Raw genomic sequence first — 21,040 nt, 5'->3', positions numbered from 1 at the left:
CACATATTGCAAAGCTTTCACGGACTGTTCTGAAACTGTCCACGGATCCCTGTGGTTTAGGACACTGAAACTGCGATAGAAAATATTGTGCTTAGTTATTAATCCCCTGTAAAACTGAATTACAGTGCTGTTTATACCCTGGCTTGGTTCCAACCGGACCGCGAGGCATAATGGCAACGGTAACACCATTTTATGGTTTCTACAGATTAAAGTGAGCAGTGTGTCTGAACAACAGAGTTGTACACCACAAGTGTACAGTGTTTTTGTGAGTGAATGCAGCACAATCGCGAACATAAATGGACAACTTTAAAGGCAATTTTCTCAATACGTCGATTTTTTTGCACCCTCAGATTCCAGATTTTCAGTAGTTGTATCTTGGCCAAATATTGTCCTATCCTAACAAACCATACATCAATGGAAATCTTATTTATTCTGCTTTCAGATTATGTATAAATCTCAATTTCCAAAAATTGACCCATGTGACTGGTTTTGTAGCCATGGGGCACATCTTCCAATATATCTAAACGCCAAACATGCTTCGTTCAAGCACTTTCTGTTCTGTGTGCATTGCTTCTCTTTCCCGCTCAAGCGCTCCAGTAGCAGAAACACAGTGAGCAGCAAAATAGATTGATATTTTTGCTAAAACATTGCAGAAAAAAATACAATTGTTTATTTTTATGTCATACACATATGACTCAGACTGTACAAATAAACAAGTTTTTTGGCTGGACATTTTGAGCCAGTCTTCTTAACCATAAATTGCATGTGACTAATAGTGCCCTTCATGTAAGGTTGGAAATATTGTAATTACGAGTTCTGATCACATGAATGGCCGAGCAAAATCATATTTACAAGTGGAAAACTGAATTATAGAATGCAGAGTTGCCAAGTTGTGAAGTTGGAAGGTTATTTAAACATTAACCCTAAACATTAAACACTGATCTGTAATGTAGATGATATCATAATCACTATAATAAATATAATCTCTATACAGAGATCACTGAACAGAAAGCAAGTCCATAGTGAATTATAATTAATTATAATTAATTAATTACATTTTATTAGTGAATCATATTTTGCAACTTATTTTAAATGTACATGCTATATATTTAAATTATTTAAAGGTGTGATGTATAACTGATAAATGACAACTGACAAATGTAACCGTTTTCACAGGTTCACGGTTTTGAAGTTTGCACGGAGATGATAATTGTTGCTAATCGTTTCAAAACCCGTTTTCAAAAACTTATTTCAAAGTTTGTGTTTCTCAGGCAACCAAAACACCTTTGTTGTGTAAATGACTGGCCAGAAAGAACAAAAAGTTTTCTGTTTTCAGATGAGACCGGTGTCGTGTAAACGCCCCTAAATTAATAACCAATGATTTTTACAACGGAAATTAATCAATGCTGAACTTACTTAAACTGGAAAATGACTTTCTTCTAGATCTGCTGTACAGCTAAAACAATCTTTGGTGCATTAATTTCCTGTTATCACTGTAAAGCTGCTTTGAAAAAATCTATAATGTAAAAAGCGCTATATAAATAAATGTGACTTGACTTGACTTTCACAGTTTGCTCTATGTTACACAAATATTTAGTTTTAATACCATGTAGCCAAATAAGTTATAAAAATTTATGATTTTGAATTCGTATGTAGATATTTGGATTTATTGTTCAGAATGTACATATTCTTTTTTTAAGGCTTTTTCCAAAGTTATGTTTCCGACTTCAGTGACATGTCGTAATAACATATGCCCAAGACCTGCACAGTCCCAAACCTTTTACTAGTGACTATCCTGAACTGTGAATGAAAGGTGGCAGACTGAGAAAAATATAAATGCAATTCATGTCAGTAATACATTTACCCCCGGTTTCACAAACAAGGCTTAAGCCTATTTACAGACTAAAAAAACGGCATGTCTGATTTAACTGAACGGCATGTCTTATTTAACTGAAAGCAACTTGCACTGACATATCTTAAAATATGTCACTGACATTTTTTTTTTTTCTAAAGCACGTTTATAAAAGCTACTTAAATGTCCTAATTGAACTAAGGTCTAATCCTGGCTTAAACTAAGCCCTGTCTGTGAAACCAGGCCATTGCTTGCAATAAATTGTGTTTCATCAGAATACACCAAATGGTGAATTAACGTCCATGTCTTTTGCTTCCATGATGGTGTATATACAGCTAGGGTTGCCAACTGTCTCATATTAGCCGGGACATCCCGTATATTGGGCCTAATTTATTTGTCCCGTATGTGACCTCCCTTGTCCCGTTTATTGACTGCTACGCTGATCTAACCACTGGCTGATACAACAGCTACACGACACTTGAGAACGATCACGACAACGGTCATCATCCAATCACAGCCCACACTCACGCGCATCAGACCATACGAATAACAAACTCTAAATTGAGAATGAATCATTCTTTTGGGACAAATCATTGTTTGATTTGCGAACAGAATCCTCTGCTGTCTGGTCGCTTCCGGTTCGATCCGGACTCACGTCAACGGCAAATCCCTTTCACTGTCCGCTTTTTGATTTCGGCAAATCAGTTTTGGCGAATTCAAACAACGTGATTATTGTTCATGAGTCCAACATCCATCCAACCACGCAAGAAAACATGAAATCTACCTGAGGGAATAATATGCTGATGTGATTTGCTGCTCAAGAAACATTTCTGATTATTATTATCACTCTCAGAAAAAAAGGTACAAAAGCTGTCACTTTGGCGGTACCTTTTCAAAAGGTACACCTTTGTGCCTAAAGAGTGCATATTGGTCCCTCAAAGGTATATATTGGTACCAAAAGTGTACATATTAGTTCCAAAAGTGTACATATTAGTACCTAAATGGTAGCCTACATATTAGAACCCTTTTGAAGGGTACTGTCCCAGTGACAGCTTTTGTACCTTTTTTCTGAGAGTGTAATGTTTAAAAAAAATTCTGGATTCTTTGATGAATAGGAAGTTCAAAGGAGATTTATCTAAAAAAAAAAGCTTTTGTAACATTCTAAATGTCTTTACTGTCACTTTTGATTCATTTAATGCGTCCTTGCTGAATAAAAGTAGGCTATTACTTTCTTTAATTTCTTTCAATTGTAGTGTATAATGTTACAAAAGCTTATTCAGATAAATGCTATTGTTTTGAACTATGGTTTGTGTGTAATGTGACTTTTTTTGTATGACCTTAAAATTCGTTTTAGCATTAAATTGTACATAAATAGGTTAAGCAAAACAAATGTGTTTATGTCTGAGAAGTTTTTAAATACATACAAACCTGAAATGACATACTGTGTGATACAGTACAAAAATTTTGAGTGTCCCTTATTTTCCTGTAAAGAACCACAATTGTCCCGTATTTTTCTTTTCTGAAGTTGGCAACCCTATACAGCATCTACCAGGAGGGGCAAACATGGCTATGCTAACTTGCCAAACCTTTTCGATTTTGGTTGTAAACTTATCACCATAATTTTAAAAATCCTTTTACTGTCAGTTTTTAATGTTTGCGACCGTGGAAGCAGATTTGCATTGCTTAGAATGAGGAAGCAGACCTGTCTATGTTAAAAGCGGTGAGGTCATTGTCTAATCATCGCCGGCTGTGTCACCACTCATTATATCCAGGTCACCACAGGTCTCAGTTGGTGTCTGTTCAGGTGGCTGGAAAGGAGCGTGGAATAGGATTGTTATCAGAAGAAGGCTGCGTCTGCTGAGGCTCAGCACAGAAATTGTCAGATGTGTCCTCTACCTTTGTGATAAAGAGACACTGGCTTTTGGTTTATTCACTAAAGCCCTGTCAGACATTTTCGTTCTCACTCTCCCTCTCCTATCTGCCTACATCTCTCTGTTTCTCACCTTTTGTGTTTGTTACTCTCTTGCTGAAGTTTGAAGAATTAGCTCAGACTGGTATATTGGCTCTGGGAGGCTGTAGGCCGCAATATTTGAATCGTGTTTTTTTTTTTTCCAGGATTCTTTTATGAACAGAAAGTTCAAAAATATTCATTATGCAGTCGTCTTGATAATTATATGCAGTCATGCAAATACAGCTCTAATCTACTTGAATGGGTAATACTAAAATTTTCACAATTGTTTGTTAAGATCACATTCCAATAACATGTTTTAAATCAGGAATAAAATCAGACACAACTTGGTATTGTATAGTGTGCTGCTTTAGTTTAAATCACTCAAAAAATCAGGTTGGTTCTAGAGTAAACAAACAGGTGATTGGCTCTTTTAGCTATAGTCGCTATATTGAGCTGTGTTTTGCTCTTTTAAGCTCTAAATCGGGACTACAGCTGCCATTTTTAGTGCTACCATTTCTCTCATTTAAAGTATCCTCCCTGTATAATGTTTCTGGTATGGTTAACTAGTTTGAAGTTTGATGAAATGATAAATCTGTGGGACATCTGAAAAACCTATTATTTTAGAAAATACATTTTGAACCCTCTTACTCTTTCTCAATATAGAATAATGTGACTCATCCGCTGTACTGTACATCCACACAGCACTGAGTCTCTCTCTTATTCTGCCTCTCTCACTCAATGGCTCTAAACTCCCCACATTCTGCCTGTTATGTAAGAGATCTGCTCGGTAGCTCTGGTAGCTGTCCGTGTTGTTGTTTTAGCACACTGAGGTGTTGTTATGTAGCTGACCACATTTGGTCAAGTGCTCCAATTCAGAGGCTGCAGATGAAACGCTCCACGCGGATTTACAGGTTTGGTGCTTGTATTTTTAGCCCCCTGCTAAAAATACGTGTTTTGCTCAAAAGTGTTTGTGTGAGCGGTTTTAAACCAGGGCACACATGCCATTGTTCATAATTCATGCAGCAGCGGTTAGAAAAAGCAACACTGAATGTGTTGTTCCGCTCCAATTAAACATTTATGTTAATCTATGTAGATCCAGGTGCTTCTCTGTGAGCGAGCCAGAGGGATTTCATTCACTAGCATGGCTCTGTCTGCTCATAAATTTATGCCAATGAATGCTGTTTGTCTAGATTTTGAGAAGCCTTCTGTAGATCGAAATGTTCTGCAGATGTCTGTATTTGCTATAAATGTCCTTACTTGTAATCTTTGTAGTTTTTATACAGATGTTATACTTCTTCTTTGTCTGGATCATTTGATGTCAGTGTCACCGAGCTTTAGGAACAAACTCCAAAGAGAATCAGTTGCTATTGTTCATGTTCTGTCTGTAGCACTGACTCCAGCAAGCCTGCCTCTCAATGCCTGTGTTTCTCTTTATTCTCCTTTTTCTTCTCTTTCTGCTTTGAGAAAGCACAAAAACAAAGTGATATCTGTATCTGCAGTCGCACTGAATTTTTTTTGAACTCCCCATCCCAATGAGACATCCAGCTCTGTCCCTATAAAGCATATTAAATGTCAGAGATGGATGTCTGTGGACATTTTCAGAGATGAGAGCAGTTCAGGGAGGTGGTGGGACTGATTTACATGGCTGGAGCCAACCCACAAGAGACCTGCACTAGAGTCAGTGAGATCTTTTTTTGGACTTGTTTGACTCGTACATGTCATGAATGGAGAATTAACTCTCCAGCAGGTCAAATCACTATGGAGTCTTTAGGAGAAGAATATTACAGCTGAGATATAACCCAGCTTTTGTTTTAAAGCTGCAGTGTGTAATTTCGGCTCATAATGTAAGCGTTTATCAATGGGTCATTTCATTTTCATTGATCGGCCACTATGACTGAATATTGGTAAAGTGTTTACAATATTCAATGAACGACTATGAATGACTTTTATATTTTAGTTTTATTATATTTATTTGTGTATTTATATTTTTGTTTTATTATATTTCAAATTACTAATTAAAATCTTACATATCTATTTTGTTCTGTTTTGGTTTCGTTTTCATTCTATTCCTGATTGTCAGCGTTCCCTGTCATTATTACTGTAGTTACCTTGGTTGCTGATTTGAGTTCCACACCTGTTCACTGTTTCGTTGATTATTGCATTTATTAACCCTTGGTTTTCTCAGTTCGGTGTTCTCTATTGTTTTGTGTTTTTAAAAAGACTTTTGGAATTCATTCTGATTTGTGCATGTTACTGAAAAGGCAGACAATTATGGCAAAAATTCTGTTAAAATTCTATACTATTTTACCTAAATAAATAAAAAATAAAATGCTAAAAAAATCTATCATTATAATTATAATGTAGGCTATGTAAAATGGATAGCCTATACAATGTTATTACATTATTATTGTTTTTAAAGATGATCTTTAAGTGATTGTTAGATGACAGCAAAGGTAATCTAATTTTTTTTTAAATGAATTAAAAATCTCTAATATTGTGCATTCCTATTAATGACTAATTTGGAGGCAGGACATACAATTTATTTATTCATATCCTCTTCAGTCCCCTTTTTGTCGCTTCCTTTATTGTCCTCATCTATCGGTTTTCTGTTCACAGGTGTTGAAAGGTTCTAAGAAGCTCTCCATGTCAGTCTGTTCTATGGGACGGATCCCAGGTGGTTATGTTACCAATCACGTGTACACATGGGTGGACCCTCAGGGCCGCAGTGTGTCCCCGCCCCCAGACCTGGTGGACCAGCGTGGCTCAGGAGGAAGACACTCGGACATCCAGCAACTTGGACACTCACACATACGCCACGAGGATGCTGAGAAGAAGGTGAGTTTAAAGAGAGTTCATGATGACAGATTAATTGGAACTTAAGGCAATTTAAAATTCAAGAGCGAATTTGCAAGTGTTAAACATCTGCGGCTTTTCCCTCTACATTTTATTCTACTCAGTTTATTTATATTAGAAATGACAGCTCTAACAAGTGTAGAAATGAGTGTAATGCTTCAGTGATTCCTCTTTGCTAACTGCAAACCAGCTCTGCAGGTTTTTTCTCTATAGGTGCATTAACACACACACACACACACACACACACACACACACACACACACACACACACACACACACACACACACACACACACACACACACATTCATCAACTTTGCTCACTAAGCCCTCTCACACCTTCATCCCAAATTCTGCCTCTTCAACTTAAAACACCCAAAGGACAGCAGTCACCCATCACAACACTGCCAATAAGGTCCAAAATCGTTGCGACCAGATGCAAGTTACAGTACGAAACACAAGTCTGTCATGACTCAAGTGACTAACAACTTTTATCCTAGTGAAAAATGTATCAGAGGTTTTTATTGCATATCGAATAGTTTTTCCCCCCATAATCCTAAATGTTTTTTGACCATGTGGCATTATATATGTGAAATACTATATTCTAATAAAAGTATGCATAGAAAAATCACAATGTGCCAGATTTTTGTACTGTCTCTGTAAAGAAACAAGATAAAAATAGCTGGCAGATGTGGCAAAGTTAATTTTGTACCTTAACAGCCTATAAAACTGCAAAACCTATAAAGCCATAAACTTATACACAGAGATTTTCACTCATAATAACTGTCTAAACTCCAGACAATGGTTAATTCAACAACAAAAACTGTTTGTTTCTTGAGATTTAATTATGGATGATTCGAGATTCGAGCCCTAATTACAAGCACTGACAGTGATCTATATGTTTTGGATGGAGGCAGTGGAGCATGTTAGCTGCAGTGATTCTTTAGCGGGAGTCGGTGCTGTTGTGACTTGGCTTTGGGGCTGCTGATAAGAGTATTTCGGGAACATTTTAGGCCAGACTCACCTGAAATGATCTTTATGTCAGTGTGATTGATATGACCCATCTGAATTATCATCTGGGTTCAGATGAACTAGCCAAATCCATTACCCATTTATCACACTACGTGTAATGCATGAGGTATAAATAAGGATGTTTGTTTACTAATCTATTCCCGTTTATAATATATGTACTGTATGTTTAATAATATATGTAGCACTGTGTGCAGAGCTGACCTTTAATGTCATGAGAGACACTATGAATTCAAACTAACCTTCCAGTAAGCAGGGCTATACAGCAAGGCTATACATCAGACACATATATAATGGCAGAAAAGGTCAGAAACTGGCTGCTTCATCTGAAACCTTTCATTTTGCTACAGATTCACAAAGAATCTACCCTCATAGTTAGTCTGAATAAAGCTGAGGACAATTATATCTGGATTTTGGGAATCTGTTGATTGTTTTAGTGCTAAACGATGCAAGACAAATGAGAACTAATAAAACATAATCACCACGAAGATCAAACCTGCAGTCAAGTTCACAGAGAGGTAATAAACAAAGCTTTATTTGATTTGTTGATAATTGTTCATTGGGGTTTGGATGCCGCAGTGGTTGGTTGTGCTGAATCCCAGACTTGAATCTTATTGGTATTTCATTCAGCTCGAACAGCTAGAATTCTGATGGGTGGGTGAGTCAGTTTATAGTCCTCTTCATTGCCTCAGCATTTACATTTAGTAATGGGGCATCCATAATGACATCACATTGGGGCATCCATAATGCAGTCACGTTCTCAACTCAAGGGTAAATATCCCACCCACTACCTTAATAATCCACTGTGTCCTATGTGTATGTTTAAAGCGCTAGATACCTGCTGGTTGGGGGTAATGGTGTGGCTAATTTCAGTGTGGTCTTTCATTTCTTTCAATACATGTGCAATATAGTCACTGTATGGGTGTTTCTTAATTTTTAGGCACTTAATGTTCCAGATTTTAAGGCACTTAATGTTCCCAGACTTTTCTTTTTGTTTCTTGAAGGTCACATTAAGCTTCTATAACTTTGTCAAATTATGTAAAATGTGTGAAAATATGATTTAATTGTATCTATTTATTAAGGTGCCAACTATAAAATGAGTTGGCTGTTTTATTTCATAAATAATGAAAATAAAATGTTCATCACTGTCATTTTGACCAAATAATTCTTTTAAGCACAATGCCTCATTTGGGATTGGGAAACTATGGCTATTTTCATTACCTTCAGAATAGTAAATAAGTAAATAAATAAATAAATCACAATTTTCAGTGATGCATCTATATTCACTGTTGGATATTGTTAGTGAACAAAATTGCCCAAAGTTAAAGAAACACCCATATTTGTGTCCAATTACAGTAGATTACAGATGAAAAAAAAAAATATATATACATACATACAGAATAAATATAGTACACTTTTGTTAATGCAGCCACAGTATAGCCACAATGAAAGTGTGCAAATCGGAGTTTGGAATCTGAAATAAATCTGTTTATTTATAAATAACAATTTGTAGCTGTGATTTAAGCATTGAATCCAACAGAAACTCTAGCATTATCTGTAAGTTTTGAAATGTTTATGACAGACATCACTGCTGTTTTTCACCTCATTTGTGTAAAGTTGAACTTTTTGACACTCTCAACCCTTTCTCCGCTGTAAATTTCGCAATATCCCGTGGGAGCCATAGTGCTCAGCTCCTGTGGAGAATGAATTGGACATGTGTGGTTAGATTGCTTTAGGAGCTTTGCAATTGTGATGACTTGTTAGTGTATGCATAAACAAGTGAAATGAACAAAATAATATATGTGTGTGTGTGTGTGTGTGTGTGTGTGTGTGTGTGTGCTCCCCAGGTGAACATCTCACTGGATGACGGGCGATCTTTGGGTCTGATGATCCGTGGGGGTGCTGAGTATTCTCTGGGCATCTATATCACTGGAGTGGACCGAGGGTCTGCTGCAGAGTACAGTGGACTAAAGGTAAAATGTCCCGAGTCACAATTCGAGAACTTGGCTTTGCAAATCTTAGACTATTTTATCGCAATCCTTTGTCCCTTGACTCGGACGTGAGCTGAGTCCTTTTTTTCACTCTAAATTACAGCATAGCTTCTCTTTTGGGGGGGAGCAGTGTGCAGTGATTTGTTACTAAGGTTGCGAGGGAATAAAGTGGAAAACAACTCATTTACTGAGTGCAAAATTTACAAGCCACCTGACATCTGACAGGAAAGTTAATGTTTGAAACTGCAAGTCATTGTGTTTTGACTGGAAATATTCTTCACCTGCTTGCTTAAAACGAACACATTGTTTCAGACATGTTGACGTCTGATTTTTAGTTTTTTGAAAGGCTGCTACCAGCCAAAAGTGTTGCTGGGGTTCGGCATGTCCGCATTTAGTGTGTCTAATTCAATCTGTGGTGTGAGTATATTGGTTGAGGCGGCCCGTGCCAAACTGGAAAATGTGGAAACAAAGCGGCACTAAATCCAAAGCTGGCCTCATAAAAGATTGAGCGGGCTCTTAACATTTTGGCAACAGTACATGGACAGAAAGATGAAAGATGCTTCTTCTTTCTCCAGTCAGCTGGAGAATGGGCCGGCCAGGCTTTTTGGAAAATATGAAATGCCTGAGTCTTCATCATAGCATCAGTTTTGCTTTAATCTGTTGAGATTAATTGTTTTGCTCATAATGTTGTGTGTTTTTTTTTTGTTTTGTTTTTTTAGTCCAGACTTCTTGCTCAATCTTTGTCTCTCTTTGTATCCTTATGTGCTTGAGTTATTCAGTGATTGGGCTTCAGCAACTACCTCTGCCTCAGAGACAGATAAATATTTTACATTGATAATGCAGCTCTGTGATTCTGCATGTCCACAACCGTTCATTTGTATTCTCGCTGCTTTGTTTCATGGCAAAAATATTAACAGAAGGGTTTATTTGTAATCATATCATGTCAGGGCTGGTGTTTACTTTTGCTGGTGATAATGAGTTAGACATTTCTTATAATTTGGCAGGATAGTGAGACAACATAACATTAAGACTGTCTTGTTGAATTTATTCAGCATCAGAATGGTGATATAGTGTATCTGAACAGAAATGACGAGGATCACTAGTCTAAAGATGTAAATGTGAAGATTTTAGACAGGGATGACAGATGGTTAGCCTAGGTAAAACTAGAAAATATATGAACCAACAGTGTCAATGTTGTGTTAGCATGGCTGTTGGTAACACTTTAGAATAATGGTTCGTCATTAATAGTATGCAGGAACTAATGCAGGAAAAATTAGTAGTATTACACTAACACTTCAGCTACTATGAATAACTAATATGGAAAAAAACTTTACTAATCAGTAAGTAATATCAAATTTAGGACTGAGATAGTTCAATATTAGGTAATCAATAATTACTGAATTGGCCTAATTAATAACTATCTATTACCAATTAATTACTGATCACAACATTATTGTGTGTCTGAGACATAATCAGTCATCCTATTTACCCTAAATATAGTCATAAAATGCATCACTAGATACTCAAGTGTTGCCTAGTCACTCTGCAGGAACTACTAGTGATCTGGACCATTGATTACATATTGTTACATACATGCTTTTGTGAGTTTATTCAGATCTGCATCCTGAGCACACGTGGTAACTATTATGACTATTAAATATATAATTGCTATTATATGACTATTAAATTATGAAAGGTGAAAACCATTTTTGTCTGCTGATATTTTGGTCATCTTATAAAAAAGGGCTCTTGCACAACCAAGACATACAAAAACACTTGCACTTTCCCAGAAGTAGCTGGGAGACGGTCCTAATTTTTTCATTTAATTGCAAAATGCAATTATCGGCCCCAATAATTATGAGTCTTTCCTTGAGGTGGATTTGGACCTTATTGTATTGCAAGAACACATAAATCTCCCACTGGGCTCAACAGTGTTCTGTGTGGTGCGCAACTGTTGATGTACTGCTCTAATGGAATGTGGTGGTTGAGATCAGGAGATGAAAGATTGACTGCTTATTTTTTGGAGAGGCTTTTCATTTTGCTTTCTCTATAATTGTTTGGGTTTTAGTGAAAGTGTGCTTCTTCATTTGTACCTCTCATCAGTGGACCAGAGGTTCTACTCCATAATGAACCCCTCTAAACCCCAGTCTCCTCTTCAATAAGAAATAACAAAAAAATCTCTCAGAGCTAAATAAGCCCGGAGATGAAAGGAATCTAGACACACTTACCATGAATAAAGTGCTTGATTAAAGTTTAAAGAGCTGTGAGAATCAGAGGTAAAGGTTTTGTTGTGTCTTAATCAAAACATTTATTGCATAAGTAAGAAAAAAATGTTCAATTTCATTTTGAAAATATCTGTTCTATATTTTGATGTATTTTAAAATGTATATTATTCATGTGATGGAAAAACAGCGTTTTCAGCATCATTACTCCAGTCTTCAGTGTCACATGATCCTTCAGAAATATTTCTAATATGCTGATTTGGAGCTTAAGTAACATTTATTTTTGTTATCAATGTTGAAAACAATTGTGTTGCTTTTTTTGTAGAAATCATGGTACATATTTTTCATGCTTCTGTGATGAATTCAAAAGCATTTATTTGAAATAGAATATATTTATTATATGTGTATTTATATGTGTATTTATTTATTATTATTGATACATTTATTCAATTAAAGTATTTTTTTTTTTTTTTTTTATCGTACTCACCCCATTTCTGAAAGATAATGTGTATGTAATATAGTACAAAACAGTCTGCCTCAATGTAGACTGTGGCGAGCAGGATGAGGCCGAGGGGCGTGAGAGAACGGCGCCAGGCCGGTGGCGTAATTACTGATGAGCGACATCTGCGCGACGCACCGGTCTCGGATCTCTCACGGAGGAGTGGAAGCATAAAAGGAGGAGCGACGACAGTGAAGAACGAGAGAGGCCAGGCCTGGATTTGTTTGAGGAGCTGCTGTCTTCATTTTGTATTGGTTTACTTATTTATTAAAGTTTGTTTGAATGTTCGCCAGTTCCCGCCTCCTTCCTCCCATAACAACGAACGTTGTTACATAGACATTTTCCACAAAATTTTGGATCCTCCCGCTAATTACTATTATTATTTTTTTCATATAGGGCTTCTGGCAAAACTATGGCCTTTGAACTCATTCCATAACTGCTTTCTTCTGAACCGCATTTCACTTCAAGCAGCCACCCTCACCCCAAAAGCCTTTTCTCTGTCAGTTTAACTCAGAGCCACGTAGATTAAACTTCAGCTGCGCTGGAGGTAAAACTGACTGATGGCTCGGCATCTGTCCCATCTGCATAGCTCAACACTGGGCCTAATTAATGTCCGTTCCCCTTGGAGATGAGCTGGGCTCACCTGGATCTGTGGCGGACGTTCGTCAGACACATTTATCTGTACCTCACTGCTGATGGTGCCCAGTGCATCTGTAGCTGACAGATGGATGTGTGAGGCCCGCACAATGTGTTTTTATATTTGGGGAGGAGCTCTAAAGGGACTCTAAAGCCTGTATAATAGCTTTGTTTTTAGTCTTTTATGGTTGTTTCATTTAGATCCACCAGGAGAAAACTGCCAGAGGCAACCGATAATGGAAAAAAAGCTTAAAAAATTGCCTAGTGAGAAGCCTCGCAAGAACTTATATCAGACATGTCTATAGTCCTGCACAGTTATTGCTCCTTAATGTGTTAAAGTGTTCATAAAGTAGAATGAGGCAAGATTAAGCTTGCTTTCTCTGCATGGACACATTTGCTTTAAATAACACATATACTGGCCCCAAAATGTCAGGGGCTGTACAAAACATTTTATCTTTCCATTAAGAGTTCTCCTAAATAGCAGTAAAAGTTCTTAGGTAAGAGTTTCCACTTAAAACTTATTCACAAAGCTGCTGAGACCAACTTTTACTAAGGAACAGAGAGAAATCTTGAAAATCAAGCGTGGCGTTAGTTCTGGCAGGACACGTTAGTCAAGCTTGCATCAGCAGACTCTCAGCTGATCCACGTCTACCTATAGGAATACGACGTCTATCGCAGCATCCATATATAAGCTCCTTCACTATTTCAACAGCAATCGTGTTACTCAGGAGCTAATTACCCTCCTCCATCCCCAGCTCCTCCTCTCATCAGTCAGGATTTGTCATTCTGATTCCCCTTTGAATCAAACTAAATTCTCGAATTATGTTGTACATCAAAATCTTGAATTAATGATATCTGCAATACATTCATGTTGGTTCTGTTCTGTTTACCCTAAGGGGGGTTATTGCTGCTCTCGCTGCTCTTATCCATGCTAGGCTGCATGGATGCACAGGGAGTTCTTGCCCTGAACAGAACCATACCGCCAATCCAAACTATATGCTAATTGTCAATCGTATTTGACGATAGTGTTCCTGATGGAAATCAAGCTTTTAATGTTGTTTATATGTCTATTTGGTGTTTTTAATATGCTTTAAGATAAACCATGTGCAAATTCAAAAGTCAACACGACAACACCATTGCTGATTATTTTCTCCTTAAAACTGCAGCGAACCAAAGACAGTCTCAAAAACACGGTTTTTGACCTAAATTACAAACCAATTCAAGCCTGATTCAGACCCTGACAATGTTAACAAACAAGAGGATCGTGCATTACAGATTTCATACGCAGACTTTGCAAGCACGGATTTCACAGGATGTTTCAGAATGGTATGTTTTTTTTGTATTTTTCTTATAGATATGATGTTATCCACCATTTAATCATATTTGTCGGAGAACGTCTCGGATTACTTGACGTAACCTTGGGTCCCTGAGAGGAGGGAAAGTGGTTTGGGGAAAACAATTTTTCTTCGAAATCCTGAAGCCTGATTGAATTGCGCTATTGCATTGCACTAGCCAATGTCGCTTGGACGCTGGCACAGTGGGCCGGCTCAACCGCTATGTAAGCAGTGACTGTGCCTAGCGCCGTGAAATCTCAGAATATTTCGACTAAACAACTACAGTCACCAACTTTCAGGTTTTTACAAGGCGATCTACGCAGTGTCTCATTTCCTCCTCTCAGGGCACCAAGGTTACGTCAAGTAACTCGAGACGTTCCCTTTCGAGTCGGTTTCTCGACACTGCGGGATAGCTCACATTTTGGGGAACGTACTGTATAAAATCCCCGCCGTGTAAAAACAGCATCATCCCTCAAGTCTACGTGAGTTGATACGGGAAGAATCACACATGTCTCAGCAGGTGAATGTCAAGGATACGTGAGCAGACCTGGTATTTTTGTGCAGTTTAAAAAAAAATGTGCTTATAGTTTATTTTTTAAATAAATGCCACTTTTATTATTTGATTATTGATTCAGTCTCTAAAAAAGTTGAAAAGTACCCAGAACAGAGCTTAAGCTGCACTTAAGCTGCTTAAGTGTCTATGTTCATTCTGGTAATGCATATGAACATGTAATGCATGTCTCATTGTGTTATTTTAATGTTTTGCCCTGTCAGCTGTTTAACCATACAGCATATGCTTTTGCACATTTGTGTGCTACATGTTTGATGTTAGTGATTGTCCCCAAAGGATTAATAAAGTATATACAGTAGTTATGTAGAGCAGTAGAGGGCTATTAGAGGAGAGTGGGATGGAGGGACAGCAAAGTGGTAGAGAAAGTGGTGTAATGGTGCAGAGGGTGGAGGAGTAGAATAGAGGGATGCAGGGTGCAGTGGAGCGTTGGAGATTTGTGATAAAGGGAAAGAAAGGTTGGTAGAAGAATGCCAGTGGTTTCCCTTCTGGGAATAAATGAATGATCCTCTCTCTCTCTCTCTCTCTCTCTCTCTCTCTCTCTCTCTCTCTCTCTCTCTCTCTCTCTCTCTCTCTCTCTCTCTCTCTCTTTCTACTCCAGTGAGTTATGGTGCGTTCTAGCTGCTGACTCCACTGCATGAAGAACGTTTGCACCGAGAGGAAGAAACAGACACACATCGATAACTAATTTCTCTTTATTATTTCTCCTTTGCTGAGGAAAACAAAAGCAGGAAATGAAGTGGTTTGGACAAGTTATGGAAGACATGTTGGGCAAACAAAAATCATGTTAGTCAATAATTAGAATTATTATTATTTTTACAGTAAAAGGAACAAGACTCTCCAAGGTAATTTTTTTTCTTCTTATGGAGTGTACCTAAAATGTCAGAAGAAGACAACCTACTCCTCAGTTTAAACACTGGTTTGCATTCCAGAAACTGGAAATATACTGGATTTTTCTGCTCTCTCTCTCTCTCTCTCTCTCTCTCTCTCTCTCTCTCTCTCTCTCTCTCTCTCTCTCTCTCTCTCTCTCTCTCTCTCTCTCTCTCTCTCTCTCTCTCTCTCTCTCTCTCTCTCTCTCTCTCTCTCTCTCTCTCTCTCTCTCTCTCTCTCTCTCTCTCTCTCTCTCTCTCTCTCTCTCTCTCTCTCTCTCTCTCTCTCTCTCTCTCTCTCTCTCTCTCTCTCTCTCTCTCTCTCTCTCTCTCTCTCTCTCTCTCTCTCTCTCTCTCTCTCTCTCTCTCTCTCTCTCTCTCTCTCTCTCTCTCTCTCTCTCTCTCTCTCTCTCTCTCTCTCTCTCTCTCTCTCTCTCTCTCTCTCTCTCTCTCTCTCTCTTTAGCACAATTTTCCACCGGACAAAATTGTGCTTGTTAACTCATGATTTCTGTTCTGTGCGTCTGTGCGCACCAATCTTGCACTTCTATCTACTCCTCAACCAGACCACCTAGAGACTTGGGGTTTTCGGCATTATGTTAAGGAAGGTCTAATCTCGGGAACGCACAAAAAAAATCCAGGAAAAGATTTACTATCTCTTAGTGTTGTGATCCCATGAGGTGAGAACCAGCTCAGCTGCTAGACTTTTAACCGGTACTAAGAAGAGAGAGCACATTACTCCAGTGTTAATTAAATTACATTGGTTACCTGTACGCTACAGAATTCAATACAAAGCGTTGTTGTATGTTTTTAAGTCTCTGCATGGTATAGCGCCTGAGTATGTTACTGATTTAATCAGCCGCTGTCAATCCAGTAGATCTTTGCGCTCAAATGATCAATTGCTTCTCATGGTTCCGCGATCCCGTTTAAAATGTAAAGGTGATCGGGCATTCTCTGTTGCAGCTCCTAGGCTCTGGAATGACCTTCCTCTGTCTGTAAAAACGTGTCCTTCATTGGGTGTTTTTCAGGGTGCGCTTAAAACTTATTTGTTTTCTTTAGCATTTGATAATGCATTGTAAGTTGTGTGTCATTTGTTTGCATTGTTTTTATGTTTTTGTTTTTATTTTCTCTTTTTATATCTTCTGTACAGCACTTTGGTTCCACTTGTGGTGTTGAAAGTGCTTTATAAATAAAGTTGAGTTGAGTTGAGTTGAGTTGAGAAAATTGCGCTAAAACACTCACTGAGTTTTTATTACTTGTTTTTTTTTTACATACACCTCATGAAAAAAGTAAAAGTCTTAGTTTAGTAGAGTATGCAGCACAGACTTGAAATGCAGGGTATATGCTGTAAATCAACAGACTCCAAAAAAAAACGAAATTTTCACTAAATGGTTACAAAATTACTGTTTATTGCTTGTTTTATCCCTGAAATGGGATGGAAGGACAGCAGAATGGTGGAAAAAGTGGTGTAATGTTGCAGAGGGTGGAGTTGTATATATTCTAGCCTACATACACCCAATATATTCCAGCCTCTCCTGTACAGTATATCAGTGCAGAAGTCTGTCACGCTATAAGAAATAGTTCACCTATGTTACCCCCCCCCCCCCATACAACAATAATTTATTGACCATATCTGTCAATCTCCAAAAAACTACAAAAAAAAAAACAGCAAATAGGTTTGGAAAGATATGATGGAGAGTAAATCATTTCAAGAAATAATTGAAACTTTTTGGTAAACTAATGAATTTATGAAATGAGGCATTGTAATGTGAAAAGATTTAGAGCAAGGAAGGTATCTAGAGTTACGCCAGCACAGTAAAACAATAGTGTATAGTCATTGATTGTTGTCCCACTGTGCTGAACTGCTTAGAGAGTTTTTCATGAATGATGTTCATTACATTGATTTGCAGAACATTACTAATATTCTGCTATGGCCAAGTTGGTTTAATGAGAGCATATTGAGCTCTTTTATCTGTGGCTTGTAACTGAATAATTTCCAGTCAATGCATCTTCTCTTTATCTCCATTGTCCACTGCCTCACTTCCTCTGTCAGTCTGTTACTGAGGGAATTTGGCAAAGAGACAGAGGATATTCATAAATGACATTTTACAACAACAATTGCTATGGCGGTACAGATTAAATTATTTCATGTACAAATCATGCTGAAAGGATGGCTTGTTTATCATTTATAAGGCTTAATTGAAATTTCTATGTGTGATTTTGCTGTCAGCTCTTTCAAACATGGTTCCTGTGGTGCGTGGGCTCTGCACTGGTGTGCCAGGCATTGTTGCATTCATTTAATTTTGTCTCATCTGGAGTGTTAGATCTCTGAAGTCTCTCTCTTTTTCCATCTTTGTAGGTAGGGGATCAGATTCTGGAGGTCAATGGACGTAGTTTCCGGAGCATTTGTCATGATGAGGCCGTGCAGATTTTGAAGAATTCCAGCCACATGCTGATGACCATAAAGGACGTGGGACGGCTGCCTCATGCACGCACTGTGGTGGATGAGACCAAATGGATCCCTAGTGCACAGATTGCTGAGAGCTCGGCCAATAGCAACACCCAGAGGTGAAGCTTCATTATATTTTTTCCAATGGGGAAAAAATTGTTTTTCTCTTCCATAGCTCATCTTTGGAGCTTAAGAGACTTAATTGAGGTTTCATTTTTGATTAATTTAAAGCTGAAGTACGTCATTTAATATGCCACCAAAATGGAATTGTATCATCAAATGGAATTGCTAACTCAAACCATTGGATAGTGTTTCTGTGTCTGGCTGTTTGGGCTGAAAAAAAGTGCAGTGCTTTGATAGAGCCACAGAGCCACTCGCTTACTTACAGTATAAACTTTGCCTCAGATGTGTCTCCCAAGATTCCTCAAGAGACATAAAAACAGACATAAATGAGACAATTGTTGACCTACAGTGAGAGTATACAGCTATAAAATTGGATGCCATATATGCCATAGACCAGACACTGTAATGCAGTTTTGGATTCTGATTTTTTAATAAAGTCTAAAATAAAGTCTCTGTAAGAGTGTACAGAGATTGTTGAAAGCTCTTCTGAAACTCTAGAAGAAACACATTAGAGATTACTAGAGTTTTCTTGGGATTGTACCCATTTCCTCCCATGACTTGGATGGAGTCTAACTAGGATGGAGACTATTAAATACAATTATTTGAATTTTAAACACCACTTAATGATATTTTACCTAATGTAATTAGACAATTATGTGGAAATTATTTAATTTCTTTCCATTACTGTAAAAGCTCCACTTTATGCAATATTCAGCTTTCCTCTGAAATTCGGCTGTGGTCTCGCTCCTTTACTAAATTATACTCAGGTCAGTGAGTCCAGTCATACAGATTGTTGGATTGAAAGAGGGAATCTAAATATAGCAGTGAGATGATTTTAAAGCTAGATATAGACGCTATTGTTAGATGATGTGCCCTAGGCAGTGAGGGTTGAAGTTTATGTATGCTAGTGGGATGACAGTAGCACTATGACTCACAGCAGGGATCTCGTCTCTCTTGCTCTCTCAATGGCCCAAATGGAAATGGGCTGATTGGGATCTCTGGAGGGTGTGCTCATTTCTAAAGTGCTCCCCTGGAAATCTGGCAAGGTGCCTTTTAGTTCCACGCTTCATTAGTCTTGTCTTCTAAAATCTGAGTAAAACTGCATTTTGATCACAGGTGTCCGGATTTTCCTTCGTATCTGCTCATGATAAGGGCACTGCATGATATGAAACTCAAATATTACAATGCATAGCCCGTTGGTCATCACAAAATAAACCCATTCATGGTGATCAGTACCTTAATGTGAAGTATCCCACTTGTTATACGATAATTGCCAAATAAATGTAAATTCTTTTATATTAAATATTGATTTGAAATGATTTTTATTATCTTACTGGTCATAAAGCTAATACAAATAGTTCATTATAATAGAAAACCAACCTGCCTAGCAACAAGATGACAATGTAGCTGTAATGTTTCCTGTCCTGTGTTTCCCTTGTCTTGTGTGCACTTTTGTTATTTCCTGTTCTGTGTCATGTTTTTGTAGTCCTTTGTAGTTTTTCTTGCTTATTAGTTCTCCCAGGTGTTTCTAATTAGCCACACCCCCTTGTTATCTTGTTTAGCTTGTTTGTCTGTGTATTTAAACCTCTGTGCTTCAGTTGTTGGTTGTCGGTCGTTGTTTGATGTACTGTTACCTGTTCTTGTCCTGAGTTCCGTGTTCCGCCTGGATTACCTGTTTGTTTTATTAAATGTATGCTTGCACTTGGATTCTCTCTTTGCTTCATCCTTGCCTCAGTGTGACAGAACGACCGACCAAACGATGAATCCAGCAGCATTAAATGAGTCTCTTCGTGTCATGCCTGCAAAGTCTGAGTCTCTTCACGTCATGCCTGATTTTCACAGCCTGACCCGGGAGTTTGCTGGACAGATCGCGGCCTTGGCCCTGGATAGCCTCGATCTGATCCAGTACACCTGGGGATTTATTCCTCTAGCTGCCTCTTGCTCTCTGGGTGACGAGGCAATTAAAGTGTGTTACCGGCTGGGGGCTAGGGAGGTTGACCCAAGGGAGCTTCCCAATCTCTCTGGTCTGGATTGGAGAGAGGCACTCTCCAGATGTCTGAAGAGCTTCCTCCCGTGGCACGCAAGGTCAACACCTGATCTTCACGTCCCGTCCAGTTCAGCCGCATCGTCGCCGCCACTGGTTCCGTCAAGCTCAGAGCGCACTTCTGCTGATCCAGAGACTGTTCACGTCGCTTCTGCTGATCCAGAGACTGTTCACGTCGCTTCTGCTGATCCAGAGACTGTTCACGTCGCTTCTGCTGATCCAGAGACTGTTCACGTCGCTTCTGCTGATCCAGAGACTGTTCACGTCGCTTCTGCTTCGGCTGATCCAGAGACGGTTCACGTCGCTTCGGCTGATCCAGAGACTGTTCACGTCACTTCTGCTGATCCAGAGACGGTTCACGTCGCTTCGGCTGATCCAGAGACTGTTCACGTCGCTTCTGCTGATCCAGAGACGGTTCACGTCGCTTCTGCTGATCCAGAGACGGTTCACGTCGCTTCTGCTGATCCAGAGCTTCACGCCAGTCCAGCTAAGCCTGCACTTCACGCCAGCCCAGAGTCTCCTTCGCCGCTGGTCCCGCCCAGCTCAGAGTCCTCTTCATCGCTGGTTCCGCCCAGCTCAGAGCCCTCTTCGCCGCTGGTTCCGCCCAGCTCAGGGCCCTCTTCG

At 38.6% G+C, this 21,040-nt stretch overlaps 1 protein-coding gene across 1 annotated transcript in view; it reads left to right on the top strand.

Moving 5' to 3' along the window:
* Positions 1–21,040, top strand: part of whrnb (whirlin b) — a gene marked incomplete at both ends in the record, with an annotated part of 57,874 nt that overhangs the window by 11,020 nt on the left and 25,814 nt on the right. The window contains 3 exons of the mRNA XM_081364571.1: positions 6,420–6,638; positions 9,531–9,656; positions 18,160–18,368. Coding sequence (XP_081220697.1) covers positions 6,420–6,638; positions 9,531–9,656; positions 18,160–18,368 — 554 coding nt within the window. The remainder of the gene's footprint in view (positions 1–6,419; positions 6,639–9,530; positions 9,657–18,159; positions 18,369–21,040) is intronic.

Source organism: Scardinius erythrophthalmus (assembly GCF_964197995.2).
Source record: "Scardinius erythrophthalmus genome assembly, chromosome: 5".
Lineage (NCBI taxonomy): Eukaryota > Metazoa > Chordata > Actinopteri > Cypriniformes > Leuciscidae > Scardinius > Scardinius erythrophthalmus.
This window is presented reverse-complemented; position numbering and strand designations above follow the sequence as displayed.